Genomic DNA, 19470 nt, shown 5'->3' on the forward strand with positions numbered 1-19470 from the left:
GGGTTGTGGAAAAGAGCCTAGAGTGTCGGTCTGTGAAGTGGGAACTTGATCTAGTAAGAATGGAAAGACATATGAGTATATTGAGAAGGGAGTGACACAGTGAGAACTTTGCTTCATGGCTGAGAAACAGAAGCAAAACTGATTCCGAGGGTACTTATCCTTTGAGTTTTGATTATTAAGCAAAAGCTACAACAAAATCAGGCCTCAGATCAGACCCCATTCTTGCTATCTATGCCAAGATGGAAGTTACAGCAAGGAAAAAAGGCAAGAGTGGAGGATGCAGTATACCTGGTCTCTTTACAATTTCCTGCGTTCTACAGCCTTCTTTTTCCAGCTTCACTCAGTTTCCCTGTCCCTTCCCATAATTTGGTGACCAGTCCTTCCCAGAAGGAATTTTAAATGATCCATAAATGTAAATAAATGTTGAGTTAAGAACATTTTTATGCCGTAAAAGACCAGTGATTTTAAACAAATATTAGAGTTAGTATTGGCAATCACAAGTTGGGCCTCTCACCAACCTGAAGGCAAGGTACTGACCCAGAAGGTCTCTCAGATTAGATTCCTGTCCAGATCCCTAAGTGTATGCCTTGGGAGTTCTGTCTTAGATGCCACTTGGAAACCATTGGAGGGAAATCAGAAATCAGTACAGTGGCAAAGTTCCTTCTCCAATGGATGACTGATCCTCCTTAGCATTACCTTTAGTTTAAACCCTCTCTTTGGACTATTCATTCTCTTATATACTATCATCATGATGGAAAACCTGTACATGGTCATTTTCATGGGAGTCAGTCTCAGTTTATCTTTCAGCTTTGCCTAGATTTTTGCCATTTACTTTCTCCATTCTCAGAGTCCTAGCAAAGATGTTTTCCAAGCCTGGACCATTCTTATTTTTCTGAGATCTTGAAGCACAGACGAACATCTTCAGCATGTTGTGCATCACAGAGTTATTTCTCTTGATTTGAATGGCCTATGATGACTATGTCACCATCTGTGGCTCTCTATTCTCCCTTGTCACTAGTTCAAGAGATTTCATTGAAATTTGGTTGAAGAAAACTATACATTAAAACCATCAACTCTCAGATCTTATATTCCACCTCCCCTTCTTCAGCCCCTACTCCTGCTTACTCTGGTGATATTCCTCCCAAGTTCAAGGTTATTTCTGAAACATGACTTCCAGCTTTGAACTCTCTGAATTCACTAACTCCAATATGACTCTTCTCAGCCTGTGCCCCCACCCCATGATCTTGAGGTGGTTACTTCCTGGGAAGAGAGAGAGGATATTTTCTGGTTCTACACTGAGGTCATCTCCATGCCAAATTAAAAGATCTGAAGAACAAAGTTTTGACAGAATTTTTTCAGAATTCCATCCATCATTCTTCCACTTGCTCAGATGAAATTTTTGAGGTTTTGAGGTAAAAGTAAAATTTTACCTCATTAAATAATTAAAAGTAAACCACATTTGTATATATTCCCTTAATGCAGAATATTTATACATTTTATGAAGTTCAATGAAGAAACACATTTCATATCAGAGGCATTTCTTTTAATACACTACTATTAATGAAAGATTTGCTTAAAAGTAAGAGGTGCATGCAAATAAGGGCTTGTTTTATTATTTCTGATGAATCTCAAAAATTCTACATGACTTGTATAGGTACAGACTTGTACTAGCTCCTTCAATAGCATAGCTGGTTCCTTATGTATTATGATCCCATGGAAACAAAGTCCAATTACAAAAGAAACTGAGGTTTAAATAGGTTAAATCCCAAGGTCACACAGATGGTGTAGTAGTGCTGGTAACCTTCTTATGTCTGTTTCCAAAGCTTTTACTCTTTGTACTACATATTTCTTTTTTTATATACATTTCCATTTAAGCTTTTAGTTTTTAAAAATTGAAGTAAAGTCAGTTACAATGTGTCAATTTCTGGTGTACAGCACAATGTCCCAGTCATGCATATACATACATATATTCATTTTCATATTCTTTTTTATTAAAGGTTATTGCAAGATACTGAATATAGTTCCCTGTTTGCACCACATATTTCTAACCTGATATCAGGAAAAATGTTCATCAAATGGGGATTAGCTTGGTGGCATATCAGTCATAGGGTGCTTTAAAAAATCTTGAAATTTTAAGTGGCTTGATTGACCATTTAAACTTGCTCGACAGAGATTGTGAAAGCCTTAAACCTCATATATAGCAACAAAGGCAGCATGCTTTCTGAATACACAATTTGGAACCTGAAATGTGATGTTTATTTTAGCTGAGGCAAAATAAAAATCTTACATCTCTCCAGTCATAATGGAAGTCAGTGAGAAAATATGATTTTATGTATGGTAGGCTATTCACTTTACACTCAACTTGTTATAAATGTACTTCATCTATAAGCCTGGCATGACTGGTACCTAATATCCTCCTGCAATCACTTAGCACATTTCCTTTTTATACAATAAATTTTAAGTTCACCGTCAACATTACTAGGATAGTGCACTGCATGAGCTCAGAAGATACTTCATAAATACCCAATGACTTTCTCTCTGGCTCATGTTTCTCTATTTTCCAAGTCCTTCCATTCTGCCACTAGAAGGCCTCATCCACAACATGATAATCATAATTATCTTGACCTCCTTTTACATATAGTCAAATGCCTTTATTCTGTTGGCTGTAAGCCCTTTACATCTATATGCGTTTGTCAGAAGCTGTAAGAGCTTCCAGAGGAGAAAATTTTTGTTTGTTTTTTTGTTTTGCTGAATAATATTCCATTGTATGGTTATACAACAGTTTGTTCCACCACTAATCCATTGAAGGACATTTAGATTGTTTCCAGTTTTTCACTATTATCAATAAAGCTAGTATAAGCAAATGTATATAGATTTTTATCTGAATATAAGCTCTCATTTCCCTAAGAAAAATTATCAAGAGTACAATTGCTATGGTAGGTGTACGTGTAACATGAAAAGAAACTTCCAATATGTTTTCTAGAGTGGCTATACCATTTTGCATTCCCAAAGCAATGTATAAGAATTCCAGTTGCTCCACATCCTCACTAGACTAGTATCCCAGTGTTTTTAAAGACATTTTAATAAGTGTGTAGTGTTATCTAATCTTCGATTTAATTTACATCCACCTAATGGCTAATAATGTTAAATATCTTCACCTGTACTTATTTTTTCTATCTGTATATCCTCTTCAGTCAAGTATCTCCTCATGCCTTTGGTCTATTTTTAAATTTGTGTTATTGTTGTTGTTTTACTATTGAGTTTTCAGTTATTTGTATATCCTAGATAAAAGTCTTTTGTCGGATATATGAAGACTAGGAATAGACTTACCATATGACCCAGGAATCCTTCTCCTGGGCATATATCCAGAAGGAACCTTACTTTAAAAAGACACCTGCACCCCAATGTTCATAGGAGAACTATTTACAATAGTCAAGACATGGAAACAGCCTAAATGTCCATCAACAGATGATGGGATAAAAAAGATGTGGTATATTTATACAATGGAATACTATTCAGCCATAAAAATTGACAACATAAGGCCATTTGCAGCAATATAGATGTCCCTGGAGAATGGCATTCTAAGTGAAGTAAGCCGGAAAGAGAAAGAAAAATACCATATGAGATCACTCATAAGTGGAATCTAAAAAAAAAAAAAAAAAAAAAAAAGAACATAAATACCAAACAGAAACAGACTCATAGACATAGAATAGAAACTTGTGGTTGCCAAGAGGGTGGGGGTGGGAAGGAACAGACTGGGAATTCAAAATTTGCAAATACTGACAGGCATATGTAGAATAGATAAACAAGATTATACTGTATAGCACAGGGAAATATATACATGATCTTGTGGTAGCTCACAGTGAAAAAAATGTGACAAAGAATGTACGTATGGTCATGTATAACTGAAAAATTGTGCTCTGCACTGGAATTTGACACAACATGTAAAATGACTATAACTCAATAAAAAATGTTTAAAAAAATTGTAGGCGAGAGAAGCAAGATGGTGGAGTAGAAGGATGCTTGTAGCTTACCCTCTTCCACAAATACACCAAAACTCACATCTATGGACCTACTCAGCCAACCAGAGCACCTGCTGAACTCCGACAGAACACTGCCCTCTTTGAAAGACAAAGACACCAAAAATCTGGTAGGAGAAAAGGATAAAGAAAGGATCCTAAAGGCAGCAAGAGAAAAACAAAGAGTGAGTTACAAGGGACTCCCTATAAGGCTCTCAGCTGATTCCCCTACACAAACACCACAGGCCAGAAGGGAGTGGCAAGATATATTCAAAGTCCTGAATGAAAAAAAGATGCAGCCTAGGATACTCTATCCAGCAAGGCTATCCTTTAGGATAGAAGGAGAGATAAAGAACTTCAGAGACAAGCAAAAACTAAAAGAGTTTAGCAGTACTAAACCCATGCTAAAAGAAATATTGACAAGTCTACTCTAAATAGAAAAGAAGCAAGATGCTACAAAATGAGAAACTCATAACGGGAAAGGAGATAACTGCCATGAATTATAAAAAGAATAAACACAAAATTGTAAAAGAAGACATGTAAATCATTAAGAGTGGGAGAGGGAAGCAAGGAAAGCCACTGTGGAAAACATTATGGAGATTCCTCAAAAGTCTAGGAATAGACTTACCATATGACCCAGGAATCCCACTCCTGGGCATATATCCAGAAGGAACCCTACTTCAAAATGACACCTGCACCCCAATGTTCATAGCAGCACTATTTACAATAGCCAAGACATGGAAACACCCTAAATGTCCATCAACAGATGACTGAATAAAGAAGAAGTGGTATATTTATATGATGGAATACTACTCAGCCACAAAAACAGACAACATAACGCCATTTGCAGCAACACGGATGTCCCTGGAGAATGTCATTCTAAGTGAAGTAAGTCAGAAAGAGAAAGAAAAATACCATATGCGATCGCTTATATGAGGAATCTAAAAACAAAACAAAACAAAACAAACAAAACATAAATACAAAACAGAAACAGACTCATAGACATAGAATACAGACTTGTGGTTGACAAGGGGGCGGAGGGTGGGAAGGGACAGTTTGGGATTTTAAAATGCAGAAAAGATAAACAAGATTATACTGTATAGCACAAGGAAAAATTTACAAGATATTGTGGTAGCTCTTAGCGGAAAAAAATGTGACAATGAATGTATACGTGTTCATGTATGACGGAAAAATTGTGCTCTACACTGGAATTTGACACAACGTTGTAAAATGATTATAAATCAATGAAAAATGTTTTTAAAAAAAAGAAGATGTGGTATATTTATACAATGGAGTACTATTCAGCAATAAAAACCAACAACATAATGCCATTTGCATGTCTTGGCTATTGTAAATCATGCTGCTATGAAAATTGGGGTGCAGGTGTCTTCCTGAAGTAGGGTTCCTTCTGGATATATGCCCAGGAGCGGGATTCCTGGGTCATATGGTAATGTCTATTCCTAGTCTTTTGAGGAATCTCCATACTGTTTTCCACAGTGGCTGCACCAAACTGCATTTCCACCAGCAGTGAAGGAGGGTTCCCTTTCCTCCACAGCTTCTCCAGCATTTTTCATTTGTGGATTTTTGAATGATGGCCATTCTGACTGGTGTGAGGTGATACCTCATTGTAGTTTTGATTTGCATTTTTCTGTTAATTAGTGATATTGAGCATTTTTTCATGTGCCTATTGATCATTTGTAGTTCTTCCTTGGAGAATTGCTTCTTTAGGTCTTTTGCCCATTTTTGGATTGGGTTGTTTGTTTTTTTCTTATCAAGTCATATGAGCTGCTTATATATTCTGGAGCTCAAGCCTTTGTCAGTTTCATTTGCAAAAATTTTCTCCCATTCCATAGGTTGTCTTTTTGTTTTACTTATGGTTTCCTTTGCTGTGCAGAAGCTTGTAAGTTTCATTAGGTCCCATTTGTTTACTCTTGCTTTCATTTCTATTGCATGGGTAGACTCCCCTATGAGAACATTTCTGAGATGTATGTGAGATAATGTTTTGCCTATGTTTTCTTCTAGGAGGTTTATTTATTGTATCTTGTCTTATGTTTAAGTCTTTGATCCATTTTGAGTTTATTTTTTTGTATGGTGTAAGGGAGTGTTCTAGCTTCATTGCTTTACGTGCTGCTGTCCAGTTTTCTCGACACCATTTGCTGAAGAGGCTGTCTTTATTCCATTGCATATTCTTGCTTCCTTTGTCAAAGATTAGTTGACCAAAAGTTTGTGGGTTCACTTTTGGGCTCTCTATTCTGTTCCATTGGTCTATTTGTCTGTTTTGTACCAACACCATGCTGTCTTGATTGCTGTAGCTCTATAGTATTGTCTGAAGTCTGGGGTGGGTGGTTATTCCTCCAGCCTCTTTCTTTCTCTGCAGGATTGCTTTGGCAATTCTATGTCTTTTGTGGTTCCGTATAAATTTTATTATGATTTGTTCTACTTCTGTGAAATATGTCCTGGGTAATTTGATAGGGATTGCATCAAATTTGTAGATTGCCTTGGTCAGTATGACCATTTTAACAGTATTGATTCTTCCAATCCAAGAGCATGGGATATCTTACCATTGTTTTAAGTCTCCTTTAATTTCCTTAATCAGTGTTGTATAGTTTTCCATGTATAAGTCTTTGACCGACTTGGTTAGATTTACTCCGAGGTATTTATTACTTTGTGTGCTATTTTAAAGGGGATTGTTTCTTTATTTTCTTTTTCTGTTGATTCATTGTTAGTGTAAAGAAATGCAACTGATTTTTGAACGTTAATCTTGTAACCTGCTACCTTGCTGAATTCTTCGATCAGCTCTAGTAGTTTTCCTGTGGACCTTTTAGGGTTTTCTATATGTAGTATCATGTCATCTGTATATAGTGACACTTTTACTTCTTCTTTTTCAATTTGGATCCCTTTTATTTCTCTCTCTTGCCTGATTGCTGTGGCTAGGACTTCCAGCACTATGTTGAATAGGAGTGGTGATAGTGGGCAACCTTGTCTTGTCCCAGATTTTAGTGGGAAGCTTGTGAGTTTTTCACCGTTGAGTACTATGCTGGCTGTAAGCTTGTCATATATAGCTTTTATTATGTTGAGATATGTTCCCTCTATACCCACTTTGGTGAGAGTTTTTATCATAAATGGGTGTTGAATTTTATCAAATGCTTTTTCTGCATCTATTGAGATGATCATGTGGGTTTTGTCCTTTCTCTTGTTGATGTGATGTATTACATTGATTGATTTGCATATGTTGAACCACCCTTGTGTCCCTGGGATGAACCCCACTTGGTCATGATGTATAATCTTTTTTATGTGCTGTTGCATTCTATTTGCTAGTATTTTGGTAAGGATTTTTGCATCTATGTTCATCAGTGATACTGGTCTGTAATTCTCTTTTTGGTGGTGTCTTTGCCTGGTTTGGTATCAGGGTGATGGTAGCTTCATAGAATGAGTTTGAGAAGGACTGGTATGAGTTCTTCTTTGTATGTTTGGTAGAATTCCCCAGTGAAGTCGTCCGTTCCTGGACTTTTATTTGTAGGGAGGTTTTCTTATTGCTATTTCAATTTCATTTCTAGTTATCAGTTTATTCAAGTGGTCAGTTTCTTCTTGATTCAGTCTTGGTGGACTGTATGTTTCCAGAAACTTGTCCATCTCCTCTGGGTTACCCATTTTGGTTCCATATAGTTTTTCATAATATTCTTCTATGATTTTCTGTATTTCTATATTATTTGTTGTAATTTCTCCATTTTCCTTTCTTATTTTGCTTATTTGTGCTCTCTCTTTTTTCTTCTTTGTGAGTTTTGCCAGAGGTTTGTCGATTTTATTTACTCTTTAAAAAAAACAGCTTTTGGTTTGATTGATTTTTTCTATGGTTTTTTTAATCTCTATTTTGTTTATTTCCTCCCTGATCTTTGTTATTTCCTTCCTTCTGCTTCCTTTTGGGGTTTTTTGCTTAGTTTTTTTAAAAAAAATCACGAATGGATGTTTTATTTTGTCAAATATTTACTGCGTCTATTGATGTGACCAAGTGGGCTTTTATCTTCTTCTTTAGACTGCTAAAATGGCAGATAATATCAATTGATCTGACTGATTTTTTAAAAATATTAAACTGGCCTTGCATTCCCAGTATAAACCCCAATTGGCTGTCATGTTTTACTCTTTTTAGGTATTGCTGCTTTCATCTTTCCAATATTTTTTGAGGATTTTTTGTATCTATGTGCATGAGTGATATTGGTTTGCAGTTTTACTTTTTTTGCATTATTTTTGTGTAGTTTTAGTATCACAGTAATGCTGAATCATAAAGTAAGTCAGAAAGTGTTTACTGCTATTTTCTGGAATAGATTGGTGTTGTATCTTCTTTAATGTAGTAGATGTCACTAGTGAAACTATCTGGACCTGGAGATACATTTTTCAGAAGAGTTTAAGCTATGAAATGAATTTGTACAAAAGTTAAAGGACTATTCAGGTTATGTATTTAATCTCTGATAAGTTTTGATAATTTCACTTTTGAGGAGTTGGTGACTTCATTTAAGCTGTCGAATTTCTCTGTGTAGAATTGTTCATAGCATTCCCTTATTTTCCTTTTAATGTCTGCAGGGTCTGTAGTAACATATCTCTTTCACTCCTGATACTGAAAATTTGTGTTTTCTCCTTCTCTTTTCTGTCTTACCAGAGAATTATCAATTTTATTAATCTTTTCAAAGTACCAGCTTTAGTTTCATTTGTTTTCTTTCTTTCTTCCTTTAAAAATATTCATTATACTTTTTATTACTTGCTTCCTTTTGCTTGATTATGGTTTAATCTGCTATTATTTTAGTAATTTCCTAAGGCAACTACTTAAATAAATGATTTGAGATTTTTCTCATTTTCTGATACACAATTTTAATTCTATACATTTCTAAGTAGTGCTTTAACTAAATTCCACAAATTTTGGTATGGTGCATTTTAATTCCATTCCAAATAGTTTCTAATTTCCTTTGAGACTTCTATGATTCATGGATTATTTAGGTGGTTTAATTTCCTAATGACTGGAAATTTTCTTTCTCTTTTTTCTATTATTGCTTCCTAGTTTTAATCAATTATAGTCAAACACCATACTTTATATGGTTTCAAGTATTTTCAGTTGTGTTATGGTTTGTTTGGTGTATGACCCAAGATATGGTCTATCTGTTATTGTTGAGTGGAGTATTCTATAAATATCAATTAGTTCCAGTTGGTTGATGATGTTCAAACACTTTTTATTATATTATGTTTTAACACTAGGGAATACTGTTTACTGAGCACTTTCTATGTTACAAGTGCTGTAGTGGACAATTATTTGTAATACTTATTTAAACTCTGTAAGGCAATTATCTCATTTTACAGATTAGAAAACTGACACTCAGAGATGTTGAGTACTGTGCTCAAGATCACACAAGAATAAAACTTTGTGGTCAGAATTTGAACAGAGTTTTGTCTGACTCTGAAGATTATACTCTTTTCATTATACCACCCTCCTTTTGGCATGATATATGTACTAGTTAGTATGTTGTTTGGGGAATATTTTTAAATGTTTTTCACAAGTGTATATTTTGTCTCTCCAACTAGATTATGAGCTCTCTGAAATTAAAGAGTGTTTTCCTTTTACATGGTGAATGTTAAAGATTCAATGTGCAATGATGGCTTGATAGTAGCTGACTCTCAAATTGACTGACTGAAAAGTCTTTTAAAAAGCCTCAGTGGGAATAGGATGATGGTGATCATAACCGCTGTCATTGAAGTGGAAAGAAGTCATATGTCAGACCTGGATTACATATTATTATTTCTCAGTAAATGTGCTGTTGGTATTTGGAGGGAGAAAATTCTTTTCTTAAGAATTGCACAAGACTCTTTTGAGCATTATAGAACATTTAACATTCCTGGCCACCTAGAACAATATCAGTATTTCTTCACAGTTATTTTCACAATCAAAAAAAAAAAAAAAAACTTCCACACAATTCCAAGAGCCCTTTATAAGGGAGTTATCACCCAAATTAAGAACTAACAGTTCCTGGCACATATAGGTGTTCAATAAAAGTTTGTGTATAAAAAAAAGAGAAAGAGCACCCCTCAATGAAGGTACCTTGTAACTTTGAGAATTGTGATGAAGGATATGTCTCTCCAGATATCCTTGTAGGGAAGCAATGAAGATGATGTTTAAAGTCACTCCTGAAATGTGTTTCCTTCATAAGATTCCTTGGGTTTATCCAAGATTACAGTTCAACTTTTCAGTGATGATCAAGATTTGGTAGGTAAGGAAGCAATTATGAAGATTCAAAGGATTAGTCCCTAACCATTGTGAAAAGACCCTTTCCTGATTGTATTAAGTGAAAGCTCTAAATTCTTCCTCAGACCTGGTAAAGAATCAGGCAGCTAAGGTTAAGTATGCTGCCTGTAAAAAGGAAGCAGGAAAAGGAACTCAGCATAAAACGATGACAATACATTAGTGTCACCTGGGAAGATTTTTTAAAATATGGATGCCCATGCCACACTGCAGACCAGTTAGATCAGAATCTGAGAATGAAACCTAGGTATGGTATATTTTTAAGCTCCCAGGTGATTTTAATGTGCAACTAGTGTTGAGAATCATCAGTTTTAAAGAAAAAGGCTGAGCAGATTAGCAAATAAGTTGTTAAAAGATGATTTTCAGTGTGCTATGGCAAAAATAACATAGATTGATAGATTGTAGTCAGAAGAACCTGGGAAACATTCCTGGCTTAGTTACATATCATCTGTGTGATCCTGGGAAATTTACTTACTTTCTCTGAGCTTCAACTTCTTCATCTGTAGAAATAAACATAGTACCTACCCTATAAAGTTGTTGTAAGAATAACATAAAATTTTGTTTTTGAATTTAACACAGTTCCTTGTACTGACTAGTTAAATAAATCTTTTAAAAATATGTGCATGAAAGTGTAACTTTTGTGCTACACAATATACATTCAGAAAAGTTAGAGAAATTTTCATTTCAGACAGCAAATGGCCAGGATGACATCATAACTAAGGGGGGACACTCATTTCAAGGAGGATATTAATGTTCCAGGTTCTGTGAAGATGGATCCTCTGCCCTCATTCACTGGAGACTGGTGAAAGGACATTCCTCAGGATTTGTCACCAGGATAGGTGATTCCTTTGTCAAGCAGTAATACAACACAGTAATACAAAAAGGGGAAACATGTTTGGGTATCATAAAGCCTGTTCCTCACGTCCTCCAGAAATTCTCCATTCTCACAAATGGAGAAACAAATTAATGTTAGAAAGATCACCAACTTCAACATTGTAAGGAAGGAAATGCTTTCAGATAGACATAAATCTAGAGCCTTCACAATTTAGAGGACTAATTTACTACATTGCCCCTATCAAATAGTTAGGGATGGCTCAGAGCTCACTAGTAAAATACCTACAGAAAAAAATCAGGGACAACAGTGATGACATCATTAGAACCCTTATAAATTAGTCACTTTATGGCACCATCAGAATTTTGCTTCTAGCCATTGAAAGATCTTTGGAGTTTGAGAAATTGATAGTGCACAGGGCTGAGTGCCCAGAAGGCATTGCATCTGTGTTATTCAAATGTCTAGAGGCAGTGACAATGGATAAAGACATCCCCATTAATATATCACAACATGGGAAAGAGATACAGGTCTCTAGATGAAAATATTCAGGCACCAATTTGGTTTTCTGGCACATTACCTTATTCATCCCTGAGCATTAATGAGTTAGCCTTTAAGTTGTTATCCCATAACTTGCATTTCAGCAAAGGCTGCAGTCGTGATGAACAAAATGACTCATTTTACCTTATGTTGTGGTGATGCCCCAAAATAATTAAATTTGGGGACAGTGTTCTACAATACGTGGAATCAGCCCATTATGCCACAGCAGAAGCTCATAAACTGGTTCAAATGTCACCTAATATACCACAGTTTAACTTGAAGAAAATAATAATTTCTCCTTTAAATGGCTACAAAAATCTGCAGAGTTGAGCAACAGAATTAAATGAATCTACCCACAATAGACATGTCTATAAAGTCTACTTTTTAAACAATTTTCTTGCTTTAAAATCAATAGCTTTAGCCCTTAAAATGCATAATAACTTGGTATTTTCTATAAAAGCTGTTAATGAGCCAGCACCAACGAAATTAAGACTGCTTTGGCCTCCCAAATGAGCGACTGTGCACACGCACACGTGTGTGTGTGTGTGTGAGTACACTCACATGTGTGCATATATTGGGGAGTGGGAATGGAGAGTACGTAGGGGATATTAATTTACTATTGATTTTGTATTCCTAGCTCCTAGCACAATGACGGGCACATGATAGATATATAATAAACATTTACTGAATGGAAAAATAAAAGAAATGCATAGAAACAAATCTTCCACAATCCAAACCTGGTCTGATAAAAATGAAACAGTATGGTACCAGGCAGTTGGCCACCACATACATTTCAGGTACAAAAGTATTTTATTAGAACACTGAGTGGCACTCAGAGACTTTACTCACCACATAAAAACTAATTAAATAATTCTTTGATGTTAAGTTATTTATAGTTTATAATCAGAGTAGAGAGCTGAGTAAACAAGGTAATATGACAAATCATGAAATGAGAAATTTATCCTTACTACAATCTTCTGTATTGGTCATTTATCTCTAATTCTTAGGATTCATATGTTTAGGGGAAACAACTGGTATTTTAATTGTGGCTAAGACTTTTTAATATGATTAAGAATGTATTTTAGATTAAAAGTTTATAACACAATATATCTCACAGTCAATTTGATTCTTCCAACTGTTTCCAGAACATCTCAGTGGTGACTACAAGCCCCCAAACTCTCAGTATAATTCAGTGGAAACACCCCATTGGGGATGGCTCTGCTTACTGTTTCAGCCATCTTGGATGTTACAGCTGCTCAGCCCTTGGGCTTACTTTCTTCAGCATCTCAGGAGACCAGTCAAGAAGACAGAAATTTTGCAATATTAATGATACTACCAATTACATAGAAATGGCCAAACCTGGAGGGAGAGGTGGGGAGGGAAATATAACTTGGAGCTTAATTCCAGAGGCTTTACTATTGTGGGCACACAAACTTATCTATGCCTGCCAAGGGAACATCTGGAAAAAGCCCAACCACTGATGCAGGCCTGAAGCATTTTGAATAAGCACAGAAACAGAAAAGTAACTGGTGAATATTTGTGACTTCTAGAGACGTTCAAAGAGTAAAGGTGGGTGATAAAGGACAGGATAAAAGTTTGAATGTCCCAGATATCCAGTCATTCCCAGTTAACTTCTACGTGTACCATTCTTCCAACTGGAGACAGTAGCTCTGGGTAGAATTTAGACCTCGGTTCTACTCCTGACAATGTAACTAAACATCTGAGTATTCTCTGGATATTTGTATGGCTAGCTTCTGTCTATTCATATTCTAGTTCTTAACATCAACTCCATAGATAGGTGTTCCCCTTCACTCTACCTAACGTTGCCTTTCCAAACTCTGAGCTCTCTCTATTCCATTAGCTTGTTTTTATTTTCTTCATAATGTTATTAACCAAAAATTATTTATTCGTTTGTTGGCTGCTCATGTCTTTTCTTTTAGGTTGTAAAGTTCATGAGAGTACCCCAAGGCCTATCACATTGCCAGAAACACCCCCAAGCATCCAGTGAATATTAGTTGAGTGAATGAATGCTGAAAAATAATGTACATAACTTTTTGGTAGCTTGCATTCATTGCCTATAAAATTAAGAGAAACCACCTTGATTATTTCCAAGGTTAGCATGATAACAAAGAAAGGATGTATTTGTAAATCCCTTGAAAAAAACTTTAACAATCTCTAATTGTATGACTCTATATTTAGAAAAGACAGCATGGATACAACAATAGCATTAGAATATTGCAGAACCATACTTGAATATAGATTCTGCAACTTAACAGCTATGAGATCTTGAGCAAGGCATTGAAACACTCTGATCCTAAGTTACCAGGTTTGTAAGATGGAAATGATAATAGTAGTTACGTGCTAAGGTGATTAAAAGATTAAATAAAATGATTTATGTCAATCACCCAGCATAATGTGTGGCACATATTAGGTACTTTATTAATGGTATCTATTAATACTCAAGATAATTTATTTAAAATTTAAACAACCAATACTATGTTCTGTGGAAATTTCAGTTCCCAAAGATGGCCATAAAAGTGACTTTAATGGAACACCAGCCAAAAGCAGGCAGCCACAGCCTCAGGAGGCAGAAGGGCACCAGGCATTTACTTACAGGTTGCTAGAAGCTAATCCAGCTTTCTCTTCCAGGGTCTGACTTGGAGGCCACAAGAAGATGGAAGCAAGTGTTGTGAAAGCCAAGGTGGGTTGGCAGGTGTCAGGGGAGCACCCAGGGAGGAGGGGGCTCTATAGGTGCAATTTAACAATGGTGATAGAACTTTTTAAAAAGTTGACCTGGCTATCCCAGTGCATGCTTTCTGAGTATTTGCCCTGACTATTATTATACTTTACAAAGCATTTTCATATGGACTGTCATAGGATATTTGCAGCAATCTTGTAAATTCAGAAGGCCAAGTGTTATTATGCTCATTTTACAGATGAAGATACTGTGGCCCAGAAAGGACTTACCAAATGCTATAGAGCCAAAAATAGCATGTTATCTGAACTCAAATCCAGGAGTTCTGACTCTAAATCCACTTATATAAATTCTCTATGCGATGCTATAGTTTGTCCTCCACTATCCTAGGTCTTAACAGGAAACACAATATTAAAATAAAGGGCAATTAGAGATTGGCAATCTCCCTGATTAAGAGAAAGGATGGAAATGACCCTGAGCAGAATTCAACGCTGTGATTTCTCAAGAAACTATAGGTGAATCAGCACCCTGTGTTCTGATAAGGACTTGGATTCCATGTTTCTGAAAGAAAAGAGGTCAGAGGCTGTTACCTCCTCCAAGTGGGAGGAATACTCTAGACAGGACACCTGGGTTCAAGTTCTGGCAGTTACACCAAATCATAGGGCAACTTTGGGCAATTTACCTTTCCTTTTGATGCCCTGATATTTGGATTTCTCCCTCTCTAAATCAGTATTAAATGAGAGTAGTAGTCTCACCCTTTTTTACTGCCTCAACACACTGGAGAACTACAACACAATGATTAATAACAGGAGTTCAGTTAGGAAGGGATTCTTAGTAAGGGGTAAGTGGCAGAATGTAAAAGGGGCTTCTGTGTGGTTTGAACAGATAAACCAGGAGTTTCCAATCATGATAAAAGCTAATATTTACCACGTGCTTAATGTGTACCAGACACAGTGCTAAGTGCTTTACATGAATTATTTTATCATCTTCACAGTAAATTAATGAAGTAGGAAATATTTGGTACTCTCATCTTAAAGATGAGGAAACTGAAACTCAGGTTAACTAACTTGCCCAAAGTCATGCAGGTAGTAAGCCACAGAATTGGATTTTAACCCACATATAATTGACCCTGGAGCTTGCCCTCTTACTTCTAAATTATATTGTTTGATATTTCCCCTCCACTCATCCCTTGCTGTCCCTCAGATACACAACTGATAATGAAAGAGCTAGTAAGTCTGAAGAGTCCCCTAATATTTATGACCTTGACTTTATGCTCAGGCTAAACTTTAGTCAAAGACAGTTTCAGTGCTGGGAAAGAGAAAGGAAATTAGGATTCATTGAGTACCTGCTCTTTTCCCCAGGCACTGTTAGATATTTCTATATATACCTATCATCACCTTTAGTCCTTACAGCCAGTCTTACAAGACTGATGTTTTATCCCTGTTAACAAAGAAGACTCAGAGAGGTTAAGACACTAGGCCAAGGTCACAGAGATAATAAGTGGCAAAAACTGAGATTCAGACCCATTCTTCTGACTCCATATTCCATCCTCATGCCTTTAAACTTTGTATCCAATTAGCTGGAAGGTAGCAAGAAATAGGTGAGCAAGGATGAAGCATTTGTCATAGTTGACATACAGAATATGTCATGTCCTAGGTAACCATGACCAGACCCTGTACATCTCTGTTTAAGGACTTGAACTCATTATTGTCATGCATATCCCTCTTGCAGACCTGCAGTTGCCTATTGGGAATAGGCAATGCCAGTGAGTTGAGTGAATTTTTCCTTGTGGGCCTCACTGATGATTCTCAGCTTCAGCCCATCCTCTTTGCCCTCTTCTTCATCATCTATTCATTCACAGTGGTTGGAAACCTGGGCATCCTTGTTCTCATTGTGGTCAGCTCCAGACTCCACACTCCCATGTATTTCTTCCTCAGTAAACTATCCTTTATTGATTTCTGTTATTCTTCAGTCACAGTCCCTAAAATGTTGATTGTGTTTTTCTCTGATTGCCAAACCATTTCCTTCTCTGGTTGTGTGGTCCAGACAAGCTGCTTTGTGATCTTTGTGGTCACTGAGTTCTTCCTCCTGGCCTCCATGGCCTATGATCGCTATGTGGCCATCTGCAACCCTCTGCTCTACCATATTATCATGTCCCCAAGGCTCTGTTTGCAACTAGTGGCTGCCAGCTATGCAGTGGGCCTGACAAATGCGGTGCTCCTCACTAGTACAATCTTTCATTTGACCTTCTGTAAGTCCCATGTCATCACTCATTACTTCTGTGAAATCCCTCCCCTTTTAAAACTCTCCTGCTCTGACACACAGGTCCTTCAGTTTCTCCTCTTTGCCTGTGGTGGTTTTAATGTGACTGTGTCCCTGACAATAGTCCTGGCCTCCTACACATGTGTCTTTTTGGCTATCATCAGAATACCCTCAGCCCAGGGCAAACACAAGTCATTCTCTACTTGTGCATCCCACCTGATAGCGGTCAGCCTATACTATGGAACCACAGTGTTCATTTACTTGTGCCCAATCTCTGAGTACTTAATAGGCAGGGACAGGCTTGTCTCTGTATTCTACACAATGATCATCCCTATGCTTAACCCTATAATATACAGTTTGAGTAACAAAGATGTGAAGGAAGCATTTGGGAACATTCTCAAGAAGACTTCATAATTCTTCTCTCTCCCTACACCCAGATTTCCATAATGTCCCATGCAGTAAAGGAAGGACAGAAAAGAAAAGGAGAGGTAGGTGACATTATTTGGCCACCAACCATGTCTCAGGCATTATTCTAGCAATTTAAAATAGATTATTCCTTGAATCCTCTCCACAGCTCTGGAAGTCAAATATTATTATCTTAATTTTACAGGTAAATAAACTGAGTCCCTGAGAGGTTTGGTGATTTGTCCAAGGTCACACAGCTTTAATGCAGTGGAACTTAGATTTCAATTTAGAACTATCTGATTTTGAAACTTCCTTTCTACTACATTACATTTTTTGCATAAGGCAAGATGCCACCCTCTCTCTTTACCTTCAGCGTCCAAGGTTTCTGAATTTTTTCCCTTTCTGGTAAATCTGGTCTCTCAAATTTATAACAGATTCATTTCCCTAAGACACACTCCCTTCCCCATAGTCAATTCTCTACCTGTGGCATTGGATCATGCCCTATCAGGCCTCTAAATTAATTGAATAATTGATATATACAGAGCCCTATAGCAGATGCAGGGATGGAAGAGGCTGATGAGGAAGAAATCTGTGGTCATTACCTTTTGGCATCTTTCAATTCACTTAGGGAAGACAGATGATCCCACCCAAAGGCAACTGAACTATGGCTTTTTGTTTAAATTGACATTTATTGAATTATTTCTATGTGATAAATGCTAAATCATTTACCTCATAATCCTCCTAAGAACTCTGTGATGTAGGTACTATTGCTGCTTCCATTTTACAGATGAGAATACTGTAGCTAAAAGCATTAAGTAACTCACTCAGAGTAACACAACTAATGAATGGTGAGTACAAGATTTGAATTCTGGTCTGTTTGTCCAAAGAGCCTATGTTCTTTCCATTCTTCTATTTCACCTTCTAGATTACCAGGATGCCTACCAAAAAGCACCAAAAGGCATAAGCTGTGAGGCTGGTACTCAAAGCAAAGGAAGCAGGATGGATTGGGTTCATAAGAGAGCCCCTAGGAAGAGGTGGGTAATTTGAATAAAACCTATAAACAGTGAGAAGTAGCAAAAATAGATGAGTAGTGGAGGGAATGAAGGGAACTGTGGATACAAGTCTGAAATAAAAGAATCTAGATGCATAAAGGGCTGATTTGGCTGAAGCAAGGTAGATGGCAAATTTGGAAGCAAAGGTTGTGGACAAATTGGAGAGATGGTTGCGTAGGGCTGATATACCTTCTTTGTAGATATTACTAACATCAAAACAATCCCTTGATACCATATGTTAGGAAATTCTAAATAGAGCTTGGATTTCCCTAATTTGACCCAAGATGGTTTTGAGTATGTGACTGCTTACAATTGTAACAATCATGTTTTGTGGAGGCCAAGACCTCCATAGAACCTTACTCTGGCTTTACTCTGTTCTCTGTCGACAGTCCATACTACTCAGATTGGCCAGACAACCAACAAATGTGAGACCTTGGTCACAAGGAGCTATCCGGGAATTATTTCCTCACCCAAAACTTGTGGTCAAGTTAGGTTTGGGCAAGATTTAAACAAGTGTGGTCTAGTGAAGTCACTTCAAGTCTAAAGGCAGCCAGACCTAGAGGAGGATCTTGCTTCCTGACACCTTCTTTTTGGGAATTCCTCTGTTCTAAAGCAGGCTTTTCTCTATTTATCATTTGCATGGACTGTTGCAGTAGCTTCTTACCTGGTCTCCCTGCCTTCTAGGCTTGCCCTGACCAATTCATCCTCCACACTGCTGCCTTATTGATTATTCTAAACAGAAGTCTGACTACATCCACTGTTCTAATTTAAACTCTTCAATGGCCCTTCATTGTCCTCAGAATAAAGTCCAAGTCCCTTAACTTACAGGTACTCCATAATCAGAATCTTACCTCTCAAACTTTATCTTTCACAACCCCTTGTCCCTTCTTTGTACTTCATAGCCTCCCCTTTGTACTTACTATTTTCCTCATTTACAATGCTCTAGCTTTCATCACTGAAAAATCCTCCCCTTATTTCTAATCATGACCTTTTTCCTGAGCTGGCCAAAAGTGTTCACCCTTTTCTTGAAACTTTAGAACCGATGATTGCAGCATGCAATCATCCTATACTTCTATACTGTCGTGTTCTATTCCACATTTTTATGCTCATATCATTCTTCCTCTACTAGATTGTATACCTTGTAGGGGAAGACCAAGTTGTCTCATAGCTATGTAACCACCTCAGTGCCTGGAACCAAGTTGACATTAATAAAATGTTCATGGGAAGAAAAACAACTTTGCATGCACTACATCTTTGGGCTTTGCTATGGGCATTTGTGTTCACTTCTGAACCCTCTGAAAAGCCAGAGGTGTGTTTGTTACTATTTCACCCCTCTTTCTTTTTTCAATTGTATACCTCCTCTCCAATATTTACTTCCAGTCTGA

At 36.9% G+C, this 19470-nt stretch overlaps 1 protein-coding gene across 1 annotated transcript in view; it reads left to right on the forward strand.

The window, feature by feature from the left end:
* Nucleotides 1–14345: 14345 nt before the first annotated feature.
* Nucleotides 14346–19470, forward strand: part of IGSF1 (immunoglobulin superfamily member 1) — an 82355-nt gene continuing 77230 nt past the window's right edge. The window contains exons 1-2 of the mRNA XM_032474722.1: nucleotides 14346–14372; nucleotides 16098–16853. Coding sequence (XP_032330613.1) covers nucleotides 14346–14372; nucleotides 16098–16853 — 783 coding nt within the window. The remainder of the gene's footprint in view (nucleotides 14373–16097; nucleotides 16854–19470) is intronic.

This window comes from Camelus ferus, chromosome X, assembly GCF_009834535.1.
Source record: "Camelus ferus isolate YT-003-E chromosome X, BCGSAC_Cfer_1.0, whole genome shotgun sequence".
NCBI classification, from domain to species: Eukaryota; Metazoa; Chordata; class Mammalia; order Artiodactyla; family Camelidae; genus Camelus; species Camelus ferus.